This window comes from Leptopilina heterotoma, unplaced genomic scaffold (genome assembly GCF_015476425.1).
Source record: "Leptopilina heterotoma isolate Lh14 unplaced genomic scaffold, ASM1547642v1 Lhet_167, whole genome shotgun sequence".
Taxonomy (NCBI): Eukaryota; Metazoa; Arthropoda; class Insecta; order Hymenoptera; family Figitidae; genus Leptopilina; species Leptopilina heterotoma.
In genome coordinates, this window is record NW_025110883.1 from 1,279,799 (window position 1) to 1,301,644 (window position 21,846).

At 27.5% G+C, this 21,846-nt stretch overlaps 1 protein-coding gene across 6 annotated transcripts in view; it reads right to left on the minus strand.

The window, feature by feature from the left end:
* LOC122499365 (ecdysone-induced protein 74EF) overlaps positions 1–21,846 on the minus strand; it is a 198,775-nt gene that overhangs the window by 17,247 nt on the left and 159,682 nt on the right. For 5 of the 6 annotated variants that reach the window (XM_043607675.1, XM_043607674.1, XM_043607676.1 and 2 more), the window contains one exon: positions 20,019–20,258. In XM_043607675.1, coding sequence (XP_043463610.1) covers positions 20,019–20,258 — 240 coding nt within the window. The remainder of the gene's footprint in view (positions 1–20,018; positions 20,259–21,846) is intronic. The other variant, XM_043607678.1, reaches the window with a different exon arrangement.

The window sequence follows — 21,846 nt, forward strand, 5'->3', positions numbered from 1 at the left end:
TTCATCAAGGTCTCAAAAACCGTTGTTCTTCAATTTTCAGTAGTAGAAGGAATTTATAGTCAGACAAATTATATTTAAATAGAAAAATTTTCTATTAGATGCAATAGTGTCACAGTGATTTGTCTGGCAAAAACTAATTTTTACTACTAGAAAAAGTGTCTTAAAATAAGAAAGTAGAAAATTGGCTGACTATCCCTTGACTTTTACTACTCAAAAAAAAAATGCTAAAAGTTAGTAAAATTCATGTGAGTAAAAATTGATGTTTACTACTGAAAAAGTTAAGAAAAACTAGACCAAATATTGGCTGACTAATTGCTGACTAATTCGGGAATAATTATGCCTGACTAAAAGTGACTTGTACTACTGAAAAAATTAATAAAATTAAAATAATGATTAGAAGTCTGTCTGACTAAAATAGTCGTTTACTACTCGTAGACAAAAAACACAAATTCTAACGTTTTGTCCGTCAGCGATCGTCTTTTGCTACTGGAAAAATAAATAGAAAACTAGAGATGATTTGACCTTACTAAAACTGTCATTTTCTACTGAAAAATAAGTCAACATGACACTATGAACCATAATATTTTTACAATGCAAAAAAATAACATTTTAGCAAAAATAAACCGCCGAATACTAAACAAGGGGACTAAAGGGAATTGTCTGACTGTAACTAGCTGCTACTACTGAATACAAAAATATTTTAAAATATATAAAATTATTTATAGAATTTTCGATATTTAGAAAATTGTGTCTGACACTGATCAATCCCTACTAAACAATTACAATTTATAAAAAGAATTATTTGTCTGACTCTAACCGACCTTTACTACTTAAAAAGTAACTTAAATCGGAAAATTGTTCCTCAATAATGTAAAAAAATAAAAAAATTCAAAAATCGTCTTTCTTTTCATAGTCAAAATTTCAAAATAACTTTTTCTGTTTCGAAACATATATCACTTTCACTATTTCCTATTAGAAACTGAAAGTCTTCTTTATACTCGACATTTTTTCTATTTCCTTATTAGAAGATGACCCATCCGATTATATTTATTCTTATTACCTCATTCGAAAACGATTTACATTATATAAAACCCGAAATCATTAATGTATTAACAGAAAAAATTCGTATAATAAAAAAGTAGTATAACTTTTTTAAAAAAGTATAAATTTTTTAAAAAAGTAACTTTTTTAAAAAAATATAATTTTTTTTAAACAAAAGATTGTTTGCCAGTTAGAACCAATATTGCATTTTGGCATTAAATAGACGAGGAAAAAAACTCAATCATTATACCATATAAAAAATTTTTACATTCATTATTTATATTTTTCTTTTTTGATACCTAAAACTCTTTTTATGCCTCCGTCGTCTGCGAAATCGGTGCATTGGCCGATAATTACCGGTCTGGTATGCAAGGTTCATGACAAATATATTCTACGCACATATTTTTTTCCTATAAAAAAAATTTTTGTGACCTTTACGCTTCTAATAATAAAAATAAATTTCTCTCTCAGTCACGATATTAAATAAATTTTTTTTTGCTCTTATTTTTAAAATTTAAAAAGCAAATCACACTTTTGATTCGTTCTTTGCCTCAATTTATCCTTAGAAAAAAATTGAGACAAATTGAGACAAAAAATGAATTAAAATGTTGCTTCGAAACACTTTTGATTCGTTTTTTGTCTCAATTTGAAAATCTCAGGAAAACTGGGAAATAAAAATATTTTTCGAAAATATTGAGAAAAAATTATTGGAAAAAAACAAGAGAGTATAGAATATGGAAGAAAATTAAAACGAATGAGTAAAATATAGACAGAAATAAAGAAGAAGGAAGCAAACAAGATTGAAAAAATAAAGAGAAGGAAACACACAAAATTGGAAAAAATAAAGAGAAGGAAGCAAACAAGATTGAAAAAAAATAGAGAAGGAAACAAACAAGATTTAAAAAAATAAACAGAAGGAAACAAACAAGATTGAAAAACAGAAAGAGAAGGAAACAAACAAGAATGAAAAAAATAAACTAGAAGGTAACAAATAAACAAAATTGAAACAAATAAGCGAGATAAAAACAAATAAATAAATAAACAAAATAGGAAAATAGGAAAATAGATAAATAAATAAAATGAAAAAATTGTTAGAATAACGAAAAAACAAAATGTTTATAGAAAAAAAAATGGTCGATGGTGGAAAGCTGACTCCTATGGTAGATGAAACATTTTGGAGAAGGAAGGAAAAAAATGAAGGGGCGTTCTTCGGTGAATTATAAAAGGATCAACATATAATATTCCTGAGCTTAAAAAGGCGAATGGAACTCGGTCAGGAAGCAGAGGAGTGCACCGTTGTTGGCTTGAGACCACGCCTCATCCCCTTCCCCCTCAAGATTCCCCTCTTTGCCCTCAATCCCCCCTAGACGACCTAGACCTAGACCTAGACCTAGTCTAGTCTCTCAGAATTCACTTGGCTTCCTTCCTTTTTATTTTTACTCCCGTGTGGCTCCTCGTTTCTTTATGTACAACACACCAAAGCATTACGTAAACGAGCGCGATTGCACCTTTCACGGAGAGTCACATATTTATATGTATAAAAACAGGGTCATGAAAATTTCTTTCATTACACAAATCTATATATTTTATTTCTTCACATATTTTTTGTTATATGTTCAGTCACGTTTTTTTCCTGCTTTTTTTAATGTCATTCAAAAAAAAAAAAACTGTTTACGTAACTTGAAATATATGGAAAAAGTCAGTTGGAAAATTAATTAAAAAGTAAGCGTGGCTATAAAATTAAAAAGTATTTTGGAATATAATTTAAAATTGTAAATAAAAATATAAAAAGTTATTCCTGAATAAAAATATTTCTTGTATTTAAAAAATCCCTTAAAAATATATTTGGAAAAATATTTTAAAAATTGTCCCAGAAGAATGAATACAGGAAAATATTCCTCAAACAAAAATATAAGTATTAAAAAATGTATAGAACGATAAATAATATCTAAAAATAATTATTATGTCTTAAGGAACAACCGACAAATAATTTTTTTTTTTTTATTTTCAAATGTCTAGATAATGTTTCCGGTGAAATATCAGAATAACATTGTAGATTAACATACTGTCGATTATAATACATGAACGCACATGTGTTCGATACTCTAAAATCATATATATTTGTGTCACGCGACCAGCATCGTATAATTGACTATATATGTGTATACTTTTTACTATTGTATTCCCGCAGCTTGTTAATTTGTTAGCGATTAATTCCATATATTTCTCAAACGTTTCCTTTTCAATATATTTTTTTTCCTTTTTCTCTGTATTTTTTTGGCTCAATTATAATTTTTTTTCTTTTTTCTTTTTTTGCTGTTTTTTAAAGGCGTGTTTACATAAATTGCGGCATATTCAATTGAGAGAGAGAGAGAGAGAAAGAGAGGAAAAAAAATGTTATTTCGTGTCTGGTGATATTTTAAAAATACTCCGCGGGGAATAATACTTGATCTAGGGCAACCGAGACAAATTCAATCCGCATTGAAAAAAAAAGTGGCGACGAACTGCCGCATTTTTACGTTAATGTATATTCGCACAGCTGCCAAATTTTTACCCTGCTAGCGAAAAAAAATTTTTATTTTTAATCTGCAATATGTATAATAAACGGACGAAACAATTTTTCGATTCAGTGCCAAAGAATATATTTGTCAAAATGTAATACATTTTTTTCTATTTTAAAAAACAAAATTTGTCATCTTTTTCGATTTGAATTTTTCTCTTTATTCTTATTTATCATAAAGCAAAGATTTATTTTATTCTTTCATTCATTAAAGTATGCAAACAATTATTTAATCTTTTTCTATTAATTTACTTAATTGAATTTTAAATTTTTGATTTTTTGAGAAATATTTTTGTTTTACAATTATTATTTACAAATTATTAATTTATTATTTTTTATTATTATTAATTAAAAGCGAAAAAAAAATTGAACCTTTTCTCAATATAAATATTTTGGCTGCGATATAATAGCTTTCGATTTCGAACGAAAGTGAAATCTACTTGTGGCGTTTCGAAACGTTGACACTGAGCCCGTTGACTCTGCAATTCTATATAAACACCTACAGTAAATTTGGCCACCGGAGTAAATAACGAGCTAATTCAATTCTCAAAGAAGAAAATTATATAAAAGTGTCGCTTTTTTGCAAAATCTCTCTGCAATTTTTAAGAGGAATAATTATAATTACAAAATTTGAAAATTAAATCCACTTATCAAAATTTTAAAAAAGGAAAGTCGTGCTACTGAGTTTCAACTGATTTTCGAATAAAAAAGAATTCAATTATTTTCCGATTTTCTTAAAGTTTAATATAATTCCTCGAAACAATTTAATAATTTTTGTAAATAATACAATTCTTCGTAAAACTTCAATTATTTTCATAAATGAGGCACCGGATCTTAAAAGGGCACTTTTACCATTTAAAATCAATGCTGAAAGTGCCCTTTTAAGATGCGGAGCCTCAAATAGTAAAATTTTTCTCAGGAATTCAATTTTAATAAAATTTTAATAAAATTTCTTAAAAGAATTCAGTTATTTTTGAAAAATTGTAATAAAACTCTAAGAAGAATTCAAATATTTCCAAATAAAATTTTAATAAAATTCAACAAGAAAATTTTTAATTATAAATACAAAAACGATTATTTTAAAAAGTTAAAAAAAATTTTTCTTAAAATTAAATTATTTTTAAAATTACTGGAAAAAGGATATGATAGGACTCTAATAAAAACTGTTTAAAAGAATTTAATTTTCTATGAATAATTTTAATGTAATTTAATAGGAAAATTATTGATTACAATTAATAATAAACACAATTATTTTAAATCTCAAAAGAAATTCTTCTTAAAATTCAATTATTTTAAAAAATTTCAGTAAACATTATTTTAAAAAAACTCCTTTATTTACAAAAAAATTAAAATAAATTCTTCAAAACAATTCAATTATTTTAAAGAATTTTAATAAAAATCTTGCCAAGAATTAAATTATTTTCAATACAATTTTAATTACATTTTGTCGAAAGAATTCAATTATAGAAAAAAATTTTGATAAAATTCTTGAAATGAATTCAATTATTTTCAAAATTATTTTATAAATACTTTACAAGAATTTAATGATTTTCAGTGTACATTGAAAATTTAATTATTTCTGAAAAAAAATTGAATACTTAGATAGAATTTTATAAAACTTTTTTAAATAATTGAATGCCTGCGAAAAAAAATATTATTTCTACAAATAATTATGAATTTTTGCAAAATTTAAAAAAATAAGTGAGTTTTTGAGAAGAATTTCATTAAAATAATTGTATTTAAAATAATTGAATTGAAAAATTTCACGAAAGAATTCAATTTTTTTCTTTATTCGATATCGAATATTTCAAAAGAATTCAATTATTTTCTAAAATTCTTATAAATCGTTCACAAAAATTCAATTTTATTTATAAATAATAAAATTATTTGCAAAAATTCAATTATTTTATGAAAAAATTGAATTATTTTTTAAATTTTTCTAAAAAATTAAAAACTTGAATTATTTTTTAAATTTTTCGAAAAAATTCAATTTTTTCTAAAATTTTAATAAATCTTTCGAAATATGTCAATTATATTTATAAATAGCAAAATTCTTTCGAAGGAATTCTATTATTATAAAATTGTTTGATAAGGTTTTTTGCAACAATTATTCGATGATTTTCAAGAAATTAATTTTAAAAATGGAAATTATTTAAAAAGAAAAATTATTAAAAAAGTTAGGAAACAAAAAAACAAAGAGCAAATACCGGAATCCAACGATTATTATTATAGATTATTATATATTTATTTATTTTAATTTATTATTTATTCATTTATTTACCTTTTTTACTTATTTTTATTTATTTTTTTTATTTAAATATTGATTGACATGAAATGATCAGTATAAACAACTGACTGAAATGAAATAGAAAAAATAAAATGCAATAAAATGAGAAATGTCGAGAATTCGAATTATTCGAGTTGTTTATGTATTTATTTGATATTATACGGGAAGGTGATAATAAATTTTTTGAACTTTAAAGCAATCTCGATTTGTGAACGACACGGCGCGGCGGCATTGGGAACGCGAAGCTGTTTGGTGCGACATAGTGGGGTCTGCCCGTTACCAAATCGGTGTGGCGTAACATTTTGCTTATTCACGTTCGATTATACAATCCGGCACACTTTTACTCGCTGGTCTCTTGAATATGTACTGCACTCACCGCACTCTGTATATTGTGGGCCGCAATAACATTTTATATTCATATATATACATATACTAAAGAAACGCTAAAGCGCGATTTATAATGCGCGCTCGAAGCGCTAGCGAAATTGAGGCCGTTTCGCGATATACTCTCGTGCGCAATTAATGTCTCTATTCGCCTTTTTAATTCCTCACATATACCTATGTGTATAAACTTATAAAGCGAGTGAAAAGTGAAAACGCGCACGCTTTCCTCGATTTTTCCTTTCTTCCCCCGTTTCGTATTTTTTTTCTTTGCTTTTAATATCTGAAGAAGAAATTTAATTATTATTTTAAATTATTAAGAAATTTTTGTTATTTGAACTAAAATAACAAAAATTTGCATTTAAATTTTAAATTCATAAAATTCTGTTTAATGGAAAAAATACTACTACGAAAATGAAATAAAAAAAAAAAATAAAACTAGATTCAACTTTCAACTTTAGTTACAAATTTAGTGAAAAGTAACAGGAAAAATTTGCAAATTTTCGCGCGTTGAATTGTGAATTGTTTTTTTTTTAATTGAGTCACGCCCTAATAAAATCAAGTGTCCTAGGGGATTTAAATATATTTTTCTGGGTGAATCCTCTTAAGATTGGAGGTCTCTCACTTTATATTGAAGAAATAGAACAGAGTTGAAAGTCTAATAAACGTTGTTAAAAAATGTAAAGGGTTTCCTATTCGTTCGACTTTTTTCTTTTTTTCTTTCAATTCTTTTTTTTTTTTTTTTTCTTAAAAAGTTGAAGGAAGTGAATCTAGGTTGTCGATACCGATGACAAAGAAGTGGGTCACGAGCAAACATATTCCAACTTGTCAAACAATATATACAAATGACACCTTTCTTCTTCTTCTTTTTTTTCTTCTTTTTTTAGAAAAAAAACTATGTTTACACAAAAGGCATTTAATTGAATTTCAATTTTTATAGGTACGATTTAGAAATAAAATTCTATTTGTTTACGATTTCATTGATATGAGCTGCGTGATATCAGTGATCACGATGTATTTTTTTCTTCTTCTCCAATTTCGATAATCGACTTTTGCCCCAGATATACTTTCACTTTTTCTTTTATAATGCGTGGCGTTTTTAAATTTGTTCGTTTTATCTTAATCGACCTGATTTTTACGTAAGGCCCGATTTCAATTTACCGAATGAGAAAAAACGAAGATTACGCACTCGGTTTTTGTGTTTATTATTATTTTTTAATATTTATAATTAAAAAAACGAATTTCTTTCATTTCGTTTTTTTTATTTCTAGTATAACTTTTCTACTCATATTAAAAAAACCATGCTTTTTACAGACAAAGAAAATAACCCGAAAAAAATTGATTCGAAATTGAAAAATACTTTCGTGACTTTATTTCGATAAGTAAAAATAAAAAATGCATCTGGAGTAATAAATGCTTGCAAACATCTGCGAAGAAACGAAGAAAGATTATATCCTCTCGAAATAGAAGAGAAATTAAAAGTGAAAAATCATATTCGAATCTCGGTCAAAAATGTCCACCACCTGCTTTATTTATATATTTTTAATAAAATGCAATTGAATCATCTGCTGCTTTCCCTTTCGTAATTCTTATTTTAACTGCATAAAAATTAATCATTAATACTGAGTTGAAGCAATTAATTAGTATTAATAATTAAAATCAAAAAGTAAAATGTTTACAACCACTCGTTTGAAGATGCATAAAAAAAATTATCACACGCATAATTTTTCATTATCTAATCACAAAATTTAAAGTGTTTATATTGCGCGAGATTACAGACATTTCTCTCACGAATTTCCTAGTGTGCAATATTTTTAGTCTCGGTTTTAAAAAATTTACTCGTCGATTTATTAAAATATTCTTGATTTTTTTTTGGTCTCGGTTTTTAAAAATTTACTCGTCTATTCATTAAACTATTGTTTAATGTTTTAATACATCGACGAATCAATTTTTAAAACCGAGACTAAAAAAATATTTTAATAAATCGAGGAGTCAATTTTTAAAACCGTGTGTTACGTCCGTAACTTCTTAATATGCTTAAATTATCTATAATATTCAGGTGTGTATTTCTTTTAAACATATTGAATTATACATATATATTATACTAACGTATTTGAAATACGTATTCATACAATCTCTTCATATTATTGCATTATATTCAATATATTTAATAAGAAGGTAATTGTCATTATAAATTTGATATGTATTTAAACAAACTTATAAATTATAACAAATCCAAGAAAGATGGGTAATACTTTTCATGTAAAAAGAATAACGATAATCCATCAAACAGATTAATATAATCCCATAATCATTGGAGTGTATAAAACAAGCAGGCAGGTGTCTAATTTCTGGAAACTGAACTGAGAGGTACAACGGTCGCCCCTCAGCCCCCCTTAAACTATCGCTCTGGATTGCAACCTAGCAGCCACAAAAGAGAGAGACAACAGTCGCCCAGCAGTCACAACTGAGAGAGAAAAATAATCACTCCTCACGCCTCTTAGACAGTCATCACGGCATTGCAGCTAGTCGCTCCAACCCCCCTTAAAATCCAACCAACATCGACACGTGTATGATTCCAAAGAATTGATGAAGACAGTTTTATATAAAAGGGGATATGATTTCTACTCAAATCAGAGAGTAATTTTTTGGGAATCAACCAGTTTACATCGTCCAGTCAACGTTAGCACATCACATAGTTACAAGTGAATTCAAAGTACATCTTTGAAAAGTGAACAGTATATCTTCAAGTATTCTTTTCAAAGTGCATTGTTCGAAAGTGAACAATATATCCCCAAGTGTTAAAATTGAAGTGAACTGTAAATCAACCTTTTATTATACACCAATTTGCAAAATATAAATTTTAAACAATTTCCAAAATTATTAAATTGGAAATAATCTCAACAATCAAAGATCTAATATTGAAACAACACATTCCAAATTTCGAACCATCGAAATTTGCTCAAGAGGCGACAACCGTCTGGAAGAAAGCAGATATTTTCAAAATACAATACACTATCTCATTAGTGTAAACAAGAGGATTAATGCCCAACCATTAAGGACAACAAGCAGAAGGCCCCTTTTCGTCTAGTGCTCAACACCATTGAGATTAAACAGGAGATTATCATCACACCACCAGTAATCGTTATTCTTTAAGTAAGATTCATAATTTTGTACTCATTGTAATTTTGTCAACTCTTTTCTTTCTTGTTGGTTTTTAAATAAATTATTCTCTCACATTTAGTAGGCTCATTGACTTATCCTCATCCCAAATTAGATTCATTTATGAAACTAATTTAAAACGAGGAACGCTAGGTATATTTAAAAAGGTTTCTCGTTTTGACGTAACAGAAGCCCTTTTAAATTTTGGTGCATCGGCCCGGGAAAATTATAAAGTCGATCAGCCATATAATTTTGTCAAATTTTTAATAACATTCGAAAATTTTAATGGATATAATTTTTAAATTAATGAAATAATTCAATAAAAATAAATAAATCAATGAGTATACCAATTGTTTAAAAAAGGGGAAATTTTTTTTTTGTAACAAATAATAATAACAAATAATATCAACATACAATAATTGAAAATAATCAGTATCATAAAAAAAATTAAAATTTTTTTTTATTAATTTAACACATCTTATGCTAATTGATAACATTATACAAGATTTAAGTCGCAAGGTGCATTCATAAATATACATTTTATATTGGTATTGATGAATAGAGGTTCGAGTCCTCTTAACTTATAAATTTTTCTTTAATGTGCATGGTGCATTTATTAATTCAATTCTGTATTAATAAATAGAGGTTCGAGTCCTCTCAACTTATAATTTTTAAAGTTGCAAGGTGCATTCATCAAATTAAATCCTTTGTTATATTACTGAATAGGGGTTCAAGTCCTCTAGACTTATGGAATTTTTTGTCTTGTATATGAATCATTTTTGACATTTAATTTGTGCTAATACAAAATTTGTTTTGTTCATTTAATTGTGATTTGTTATTATTATTACATGTTTAAAAATACTTTATTATACTGAAGCAAGATAAAAAAAATTAACCACAAAAGAAAAGTGTATTTTATATTCAAGAGACAAGATTGACAATTTTACAATTAACACTATGCTAGTTTTTAATGTCTTCTTCGAATAAAAATACTACCGATTCCTCACATTTAACTCGTTTACAAATAAAGAATAATCCAGAATTAGCATTGAATTCGGGAATTCCTAATTATAAAATAAAACCATCAACAAGTACACCCAGATATTCTAAAGAAAACCCTAATCCCTTAGAATTACAAGAACAGTTTGACTCAGGGTATATTAAGTCCCAACTTTTTGATACTGACGATAATTCATTCGACAGTGACAGTAACGATAGTGAAAATACCATAACTGAAAAAACCTTAGTGGATCAGAATTCAAATAAAAGTTTAAATAAGTCTTTAACTGGCGAAATTGAAACAGACGATAACTCTGAAAATACTTCTCTTGATAACACTAGAAATAGTAACAATTTTGAGGAAAACATGGCTCTTCCAAATAATCAGCAAGTGTCTTTACGCGATGCTTTAGAAACAATACCAATGTTTGATGGAAAAAACATATCACTATCTATATTTATTGAAAGTTGTTTAGAAGCAAAATCTATGCTTCCTGATAATGTACAAGTACAAACAAATTTAGTAAAATTAATTAGGAGTCGAATTTCGGGTGAAGCAAGAAGAATTATAATAGGAAATAATTTTAATACAGTAGAACAGTTAACAGAAAGATTAAAACAAATTTACGCGCCAGCAAAATCTGTATATCAGTTACAAGGAGAACTAGGAGCAATATATATGTGGAAACACGAAAATGTAATTTCTTATGGGTCAAGAATCGCAGAAGCAGCAGAAAGAATATTAGACGCGCATAGGATTAGCAATGAAAATAGAGTAGATGAACCATTTAAAGCAAGTTTAGATAAAACAACTGTTGATTGTTTTTCACGAGGACTTAGACCAGAAATGGAAATACGAATTGGAACAGCAGATACATTTCAAGAGATAGTAAATAAAGCAGTAGAAATAGAAAGAAAATTATTATCCCACCGTGAGTTACGAAAAAGTGAGCAAAATACTGATTATAATTCTTATCCTAAAAATAATAAAGACTTTGCTAAAACAACAAAAATTAATATCGCTCAAGATAACATAATAACTTGTTTAGTTTGTGGAAAAAAGGGTCATTTTGCAGTAAACTGTTTTCAACTTAATAAATTGATAGGACCAAGAAGAGAAAACTCCTTTTATCCAGGATCACGACAAAATTTTTCAAACCAGAATCAAAATCGATTCAACAATCCAAATCCAACGTTTAATAGATTTCAAAGTCAAAACTTTTACAAAAATCCTCAACAAAATCACTTTCAAAATCAATTCCGAACTCCATACCAAAATCAAAGACAAAATCAACAACAAAACATTTTCCAAAATCAACAAAGAAATTTCTCTCAAGAACCAAGAACTAACAATACTACAAACTTTGCGAATAGAAGTATAACGTGTAATTATTGCAAAAAATTAGGACACATTTCCACCAATTGTAGGAAAAAGATGTGGGATGATAACAATAGACAACAACAAACAAATTCACAAACACAAAATCAGGGAAACTCCAAAATTCCTCTTCAGTAGGGTGCTCTGAGGAAGAATTAAGAAGAAATTACTATGCATCCAGAAACATTAATTTAGCAAAAACTAATGCAATTCCATACATTCGAATTGATACTGAAGAGTTAAAAGTTCCAATAACAATGATGATTGACACAGGAGCAGGACCAAATTTATTAAAAATTCGCGCATTAAATCCTGATATAAAAATTGATGAAAATAAATGTCTTAAATTAACAGGAATTAACGATCACGCAGTTTATACTTTAGGACAAGTAGAAATTAATATTTTCGGGATTCCAACAATTTTTAATTTATTACCCAATGAAGTTCCAATCGAACATGACGGTATTTTAGGAACAGAATTTTTTGTCCAGAATAAAGTAAAAATTAATTATGAAGAAGGACATCTAGAAATCAATAAACAAAAATTTAATTTTGATTCAAAAAATTATTTTACAATACCACCAAGGTCCATCTGTAACATTCATGTAAAGATTTTAAATAAAAATAAAAAAGAGGGTTTTATTCCAAGATTAGAAGTAAAAGATGGTGTTTACTTAGGTGATGCAGTAGTTTCAAACATAGAAGGCATAGCTTATTTAAAGGCAATTAACACACTGAATGAATCAATTGACATTCCAATTTTTGAAATAAATTTAGAAGATTTTGATGAAATAAAACAAGAAACTCCAAAAAACAAATCTGATATTAAAAATGAAGACTCATCAATTAAACAAATAATTGATGTATTTTCAAAAAATATTAAATCAGGAAATGTTTTCAACATTACAGGCAACGATAGAGTTGAAGAAATTAAAAAATTACTTCGTCTTGAACACTTAAACAAAGAAGAATTAGAACACATCATGAACTTAGTAAAAAATTATTCAGACAGATTTCATATACCTGGAGAATATTTAGAAGGAACAGATCTCATAAAACATAGAATCATAACGACAGATGATACACCAATTATAACCAAACAATATAGATTTCCGCCTGTTCACAAAGAAGAAATGACACGCCAAGTAAACGAACTATTAAAACAAAAAATTATTAAAGATTCGGACTCACCGTACAATACACCAATATGGATTGTACCAAAGAAAAATGACTCACAAGGGAATAAAAAATGGAGATTAGTTTTAGATTTCAGAAAACTTAATGAACGCACGGTAGGTCAATTTTACCCACTACCTAATATTACAGACCTACTGGACCAACTCGGAAATGCTCAATATTTTTCAGTTTTCGATTTGGCGTCAGGGTTTCACCAAATCAAAATGGATCCTAGAGATTCTTATAAGACAGCTTTTTCAACTCCATTTGGACACTATGAATTCGACAGAATGCCTTTCGGACTAAAAAATTCGCCAAGTACATTTCAGAAACTTATTGATCAAGTATTATTAGGTCTACAAGGATCAGAACTATTTGTTTATTTAGACGACATTGTGATTTATGCAGACACCTTGGAGGAACATGAAGAAAAATTCTCTAAACTTATGGAACGATTACGTTTTGCTAATTTAAAATTACAGCCAGACAAATGTGAATTTTTGAGATTAGAGGTAGGATACTTAGGACACATAATAGATAAAAACGGGGTAAGACCCGACCCGAAAAAAGTAGAAGCGGTAAAGAAATTTCCAAAACCAAAAAATGTAAAAAATATAAAACAATTTTTAGGATTGGCAGGTTACTATCGAAAATTTATAGACGGATTTTCAAAAATCGCTAATCCTTTAAATCAACTTTTAAGAAAAGATATTCCTTTCCTTTGGACTGACAAACAACAGACAGCTTTTGATATGTTAAAAAATAAACTATGTGAGGAACCACTACTGAGAAGACCCGACTTTTCACAACCTTTTATACTGACAACAGACGCTTCAGGTTTCGCAATAGGAGGGATTTTATCGCAAGGAGTGATTGGAAAAGACCAACCAGTCGCCTACACGTCAAGAACTTTAAATGAATGTGAAAGAAAATACGACACGTACGAAAAGGAAGCCTTGGCCATCATATATAGTGTGCAACATTTTCGACCATACCTTTATGGTAGAAAATTTACATTGGTAACGGATCACAAACCATTAGTTTGGTTTCAAAATTCTAAAGATCCCTGCTCCAGAGTAACAAGATGGAAGCTGAAACTTGCAGAATACGATTTTAACGTGGTCTACAAAGCAGGCAAAACAAATGTCAATGCTGATGCCTTATCCAGAAATCCAGTTGAAGATATTATTGAAGAAAAAGTACAAGGAATAAAAGAAGAAAAAATGAAAACTCAGGAAATACAACAAAATATAATGAAATGTGTGCAAGAAAAAATTGAAAAATATATACATTGTGTAGCAAATGAAAATAAATACTACTTGAATTCGGAGATAATAAGAAATCTCCATGATATGGAAAAATTATTTAAGGACAATGAATCCTATGAAGACTCGGAAATATTAAGAATTCTTCGATCTATTAAAAAATTATTTGAGGACAATGAATCCTACATGAATTTGGAGATAAAGAAAAGTCTCCAATCTATTGAAAGAATATTTAAGGACAATGAATCCTATTTGAATTTGGAGATAAGAAAAAGTCTCCCACATATTGAAAAAATAATTAATGAATGCTACACGAATTTGGAGACAAGAAAAAGTCTCCCATCTATTGAAAAAATATTAAAGGACAATGAATCCTACATGAATTCGGAGATAAAGAAAAATCTCCCATCTATTGAAAGAAATTATTGTACAAGTAAAGAAACTTGTAATGTCATAACAAGAAATCAAAGGAAAATACAAGAAAATGATAATCAAGAAGAGAATATACAAGAAAAGAAAAATGAAGAAATCGAAGAAATTGAAAATGAAGAAATAAAAGCACACAAAACAAAGAAACGAGGTAGACCGAAGAAACATAGCACACGTTTGAATACCTCCTTTTCCAAGAAGAGAAGGGGAAGACCGAAAAAGGTACGCAATACAAATAATAAAAGAAAAGAAAAATTTTATAATGAAGTCATTCCTGACGAAATTGAGTCAGATCCTGAGTATATTAATAAAAAATCAAAATTGAAGAATCACGAAGAAATCGACCAAGGCTACGAAAATTCGAATTCTGAAGAATCATCTGATGAAGAAAATAACTTAGTGGAAAATGAAAATTGTGAAAATTTAAATAATAATCAAGAAAAATATATTATTGACTGTAGAGACCAATTACCAATGCGAAGAGACAATCTAACCTATTTTCTTTCAGTTGAGGGAGATCCTCGAGATAATGGCTCCAGATCATTAGCCAAACGCGAAAAATTGCCAAATTTTGGTAAACTTCAATTAGGTTTAGCAGAAAAAATAAAGAGAGGTATATATTACCATATCGCTCTCCCTATAGAAAGTGAAATGAAAGAAAATTTATCTGATACAATAAAAAGAATTAAATCTACAATTATTTCAATGAAAAACTTATGTGAAGAATTAAAATTGAAAAGTATCAGTATTGCAAAAACAGCCCAAATAAACAATGTAACTTGGGACGAAATCCTATCAATGATAAAATTAATTTTTGAAAATTCATTTGTAAAAGTTGTTGTATGTAATGGATATACAAAATATCCTACTAAAGAAGAATATATGCAGTTAATCGAAGAAGCTCATTCAAGCTCAGTTGGAGGACATAAAGGTGTAACAAAAACATATGGAAGAATACGTCAAAATTATTATTGGGAAAACATGAAAAATAATATTCAAAAATATATTCAAAGTTGTCTCCAATGCCAATTAAAGAAATTAGTTAGAGTTAAAACAAAAGACCCAATGATTATAACAGACACACCAGGTACAGCATTTGAAAAAATTGCAATGGACATTGTTGGCCCATTACCAAAAACTAAAAACGGAAGTGAATATATACTAACAATACAAGATAATCTTACTAAATATTCTTTAGCAATCGCACTTCCAAATCATCAAGCTAGTACAATAGCTGATGCATTTATTAAAAAATTTATTTGTATTTTTGGATCACCTAAAGGAGTGTTAACAGATCAGGGAACAGACTTTTTAAGCAATTTAATGAGAAGATTAGCAAAAAGATTTAGAATACGTCAATTTAAAACAACTGCTTTTCATCCCCAGTCAAACGGATCAATCGAAAGATCTCACCATGTTTTAGGAGAATATTTAAAACAATTTATTAATAAAAACGAAGAATGGGATGATTGGTTAGAATTAGCCATGTTTTCATATAATACAAGCATTCATGAAGGTACAAAGTGTACTCCGTACGAGTTAATTTTTGGGAAATTGGCACGATTACCATCAAGCGATCCGCCACTTGAACACGAAAAATTAGAAACATATGATCAATATTTAACAAATTTAATAACAAGACTTCATGAAATGAGAAACATCGCTAGAGAAAATTTAATTTTAGCAAAAGAAAAGTCAAAATTTTATTATGACAAAAATTGTAATCCACAAAATCTTAAACTCGGAGATGAAGTATTTCTATTACATGGAGGAAAAATTCATAAATTTGCTAATCAATACACAGGTCCACACAAAATACTAGAAATCCTTCACAAAGGAAACGTTAAAATACAAGTTAAAAATAAACAAAAAATAGTACATACGAACAGACTGAAACTATCGCGAATTAAACAAAAGTAATAAAATATTTTTATAATACATATATAGTTTCATGTTTCAGGAAGGGACTTCAAAAGAAAAAGAAATTAATTTGTTTTCAATAAATGTAACTTTTATAAATATTAAGCAAATGTTTAATTATCTTTTTTAACTATAACAATAATATAATTTTAAAAAACATTACTTTTAAATATTCGCAAGTTTAAATTAAATTTTTATAATATTTTATCAATTTTTGATTTTGTAATGATTTGATCTTAAATCTTAAACACTATTCTACATACTTGTTTTGCACTAAAAGAAATTAAAACTCTTCTTTTTAACACATTAAAATAAACTCTACACCTTATTTAATATAATTTTATTAAAGAAGAATTTAAAATGGTATTGTTCAAATTTATAATAACAAAACAAGGTTACTTCGAAATTTTACCCTATTATTGACTAAAGAGTATTATCAAGAAAAAAGCTATTTAAATAGAAACAAGTATTACAACCACAGTGTTTAACAAACATCTTAAAAATGAAGTTTATCTGAAGCTCAAAAAAAAAATTTCCTTCCTTCTCAAACCCTTAATGATTTATGTCTAGATGTAACTTGAGAACGAAAGAGAATCGCATAAATGAAATAAATAAAAGCGACGGAAATTAAGAAATAAACATTTAAAAATTGTCATGTCAAAAAAGTAAAATGTGTCATTAAATATTTTCTGTTTGTAAAAGTAAAAAATTTTTGCTTATAAAGGTTAAATGATTTTAAAAATATATAATAAATAATAAAATATTTAAAAATCTCTAAATCTGCAATGAATTTAAATCATAAACAATTTTTTATTTTAGAGCAAAAATTTTGACATAGTTTTAAATCATGCAAGACTCAAGTTTCAAAACCAATTTGTAAAAATATTTTTTTTAAATGTAATTTCAAAGCAGACTATAAAAAATTTATAATTTGCATTTTATAAACATATTTTGTTAATCTCGATACAAAATGTTACGCAAAAGCAATCCTTTGTATAGAACAAATTATTTTTCTTTTTGTAGATAAAAATTGTAAGCATCAAATTGTATCAAACATAAAATTCATTATATAAAATTAATACATAAAATATTTACATAAAATTCATTATATATTGTAAATTTAGAAGATTGATTCAAAGAATATACATTAATAACAAAAATAATTATTGTAATGCAGATGAAAATATAAAAAATAAGATAAGTTTGAATATTATGTAAAGAATATAAAGAATAGATAGAATGAAAATATAAAAAATAAGATAAGTTTGAATGAAAATAATTTTTTCCCAAATATTATGTAAAGAATATAAAGAATGGATAGAATGAAAATATAAAAATAAGATAAGTTTGAATGAAAATAATTTTTTCCATATATTTAAAGAATGGATAGAATGCATGTATAAACGGTCATAACATTTCCTCTATAATATACGTTTTTGAATAAGTTTGAGCATGTTTCGTTTCTCTCCCATGCTCAATCTGAGAGGGGAGGTGTTACGTCCGTAACTTCTTAATATGCTTAAATTATCTATAATATTCAGGTGTGTATTTCTTTTAAACATATTGAATTATACATATATATTATACTAACGTATTTGAAATACGTATTCATACAATCTCTTCATATTATTGCATTATATTCAATATATTTAATAAGAAGGTAATTGTCATTATAAATTTGATATGTATTTAAACAAACTTATAAATTATAACAAATCCAAGAAAGATGGGTAATACTTTTCATGTAAAAAGAATAACGATAATCCATCAAACAGATTAATATAATCCCATAATCATTGGAGTGTATAAAACAAGCAGGCAGGTGTCTAATTTCTGGAAACTGAACTGAGAGGTACAACGGTCGCCCCTCAGCCCCCCTTAAACTATCGCTCTGGATTGCAACCTAGCAGCCACAAAAGAGAGAGACAACAGTCGCCCAGCAGTCACAACTGAGAGAGAAAAATAATCACTCCTCACGCCTCTTAGACAGTCATCACGGCATTGCAGCTAGTCGCTCCAACCCCCCTTAAAATCCAACCAACATCGACACGTGTATGATTCCAAAGAATTGATGAAGACAGTTTTATATAAAAGGGGATATGATTTCTACTCAAATCAGAGAGTAATTTTTTGGGAATCAACCAGTTTACATCGTCCAGTCAACGTTAGCACATCACATAGTTACAAGTGAATTCAAAGTACATCTTTGAAAAGTGAACAGTATATCTTCAAGTATTCTTTTCAAAGTGCATTGTTCGAAAGTGAACAATATATCCCCAAGTGTTAAAATTGAAGTGAACTGTAAATCAACCTTTTATTATACACCAATTTGCAAAATATAAATTTTAAACAATTTCCAAAATTATTAAATTGGAAATAATCTCAACAATCAAAGATCTAATATTGAAACAACACATTCCAAATTTCGAACCATCGAAATTTGCTCAAGAGGCGACAACCGTCTGGAAGAAAGCAGATATTTTCAAAATACAATACACTATCTCATTAGTGTAAACAAGAGGATTAATGCCCAACCATTAAGGACAACAAGCAGAAGGCCCCTTTTCGTCTAGTGCTCAACACCATTGAGATTAAACAGGAGATTATCATCACACCACCAGTAATCGTTATTCTTTAAGTAAGATTCATAATTTTGTACTCATTGTAATTTTGTCAACTCTTTTCTTTCTTGTTGGTTTTTAAATAAATTATTCTCTCACATTTAGTAGGCTCATTGACTTATCCTCATCCCAAATTAGATTCATTTATGAAACTAATTTAAAACGAGGAACGCTAGGTATATTTAAAAAGGTTTCTCGTTTTGACGTAACACGTGACTAAAAAAATAAGAATATTTTAATAAATCAACGAGTAAATTTTTGAAACCGAAATTAAAAAATAAGAATATAAAATCAATCGACGAGTGAATTTTTAAAACCGAGACTAAAAACACAAGAATATTTTAATAATTCGAAGATTATTAAAATTAAAAAATAACAATATTTTAATAAATCGACGTTCATTATGTTTATGTTTATATTATAAACAATCTACAGAACAATAATTTTGCAAAAGAACTTGCAAACCTAATTCATATCTTTTTTTGCTCATTTTTAGAAAATTTGGTTTTTTCTTGTAGAAAATCAAAAAAAGAAAAATTGTGTACACGGAGAAAAAAATCAGGGCTTTTTAGCATGGAGTGGTCTGTACCTTTAGCGCATGGGCGCTTTCTTACGGCGAAAGAACGAATTTGTACGATTGCAGCAAGAGCTCGCCCTATTTTAGTAAGGAGCCTTGCTGCAATCGTACGAGTTCGTTCTTTCGCCGCAAGGAAGCGCCCATGCGCTAAAGGTACAGACCACTCCATGCTACAAAGCCCTGATTTTTTTCTCCGTGTAGTAAAAAATATTGAATACTCACGGGAAGGTGGCTGGCGATAGTGTAGATGTTGCAAATTTGGTGGTTGGTGAAGGTGGTGGTGGTGTGGAGGTCCCATGGACGGTCCCATTCCATGGTTACTGTGCTGATGGTGTGGCGAGCTGCCTCTATGGGGATGATACTGAGACGGATGATGTTGATGGGGATGAAATGACGGTGGCAAAAATCCCGTCGTCGAGGGGTAAACACCTGGACTGTGACACGCTGACCTTCCCAAGGCTGCTGAAAGTCATTCAATTTTTTGTCAATATAGGAAGTCAATTTCGTAAAACTTAATAAAAAACTAGAAACGTGAATTTGTCTCTTCGAAAATTTACTTTTTTTTATTATTTTTTTTTACTTATTCCACTTTTATAAACTTTATTTATATTATATCTTTATGCCTCTTCTTTATTTCTTTATTATTATTATCTTGTAACTTATTATTGTTTATTACTTTTGCAAAAATGATAAATAAAAAAAAATTCTTCTTCTTACGCACTCTAAATTTGAATTTGTGCTTTGAAATTCTTCGCAAGAATTCAATTGTTTTCCCAGATAATAAAGTTCTTCACTTGAATTTAATTATTTTCAAAAATTTTAATAAATTCATTTCAAAAATTCAATTATTTCAAAAAAATTTCGTGAAAGAATTCAATTTTTTTCTTAATTAAGACTTAATTCTCAAGAATTCAATTATTATCCCAAATAATATAGTTTCTAACTAGAATTCAATTATTTTCAAGAATTTTAAGAAATTCTACGCAAAAATTCAATTATTTTCATAAAAACAGTAACATTTTTTGCAGTAATCTAACTTTTTTAAACAAAATTTTAAAAAAATTCTTTGCAAGAATTCAATTATTTTCTCAAATAATAAAGTTCTTCACTGGAATTCAATCATTTTGAAAAATTTTAAGAAATACTACGCAAAAATTCAATTATTTTCAAAACAATTTCACGAAAGAATTCAATTTTTTTCTCAATTCGTTATAAAATCTTTGCAAAAATTCAATTATTTTGAAAAAAATTTTCACGAAAGAATTCAATTTTTTTTCTTAATTCGTTTTAAAATATTCCGAAAAATTCAATTATTTTCTAAAATTTTAATACATTCTTCGAAAAAATTCAATTATATTTATAAATAGTAAAATTCATTGCAAAAATTGAATTATTTAAAAAAATTTCACGAAAGAATTCAATTTTTCTAACGTTTTGATTCGTTTTTTATCTCAATTTAATGTCCTTAGAAAAACTTAATAAATTAGTAAAAATGAATATTTATTAGTAAAATTTACTGATAAATTAGTAGGAATAACTATTTATTAGTAAAATTTACTGATAAATTAGTAGAAATAAATATTTATTAGTAAAATTTACTAAATTAGAAGTAAAAAATCAGTCAGTAATTCAGTAAATATTTTTACTACTTCAAATTTAGAGAGGTAATTATATTAATTAAGGGATATAGTAATTAACAATTACAATTTACAAATTGTAACGATTTTGAAAAATCCCTTCTGCACGAAATTACTACAATAAACATTATTACTTCTCTGAAACCGTTCAATTAAGATTCTCAAGACAAAAAAGTAATTTTTGCAAAAAGAGAATTTTTTCCTTTTTCTCTCTCTCTCTTTCTCTTTTCCTCGCTCTTTATACAGAAGGGAAAAAGAATGACGAGTGGAGGAATAAAACAAACATTTCTTAGCCACTGAGAGATAATTGAAGTGGATGAAAAGTTGATGGTTCAGAGGATAGTAAAGTGAATTATATTGCTTAGAAGAAAAGAATGTCGAGCAGTTAGAGAGAGAGTGGAATTTGATGGTAT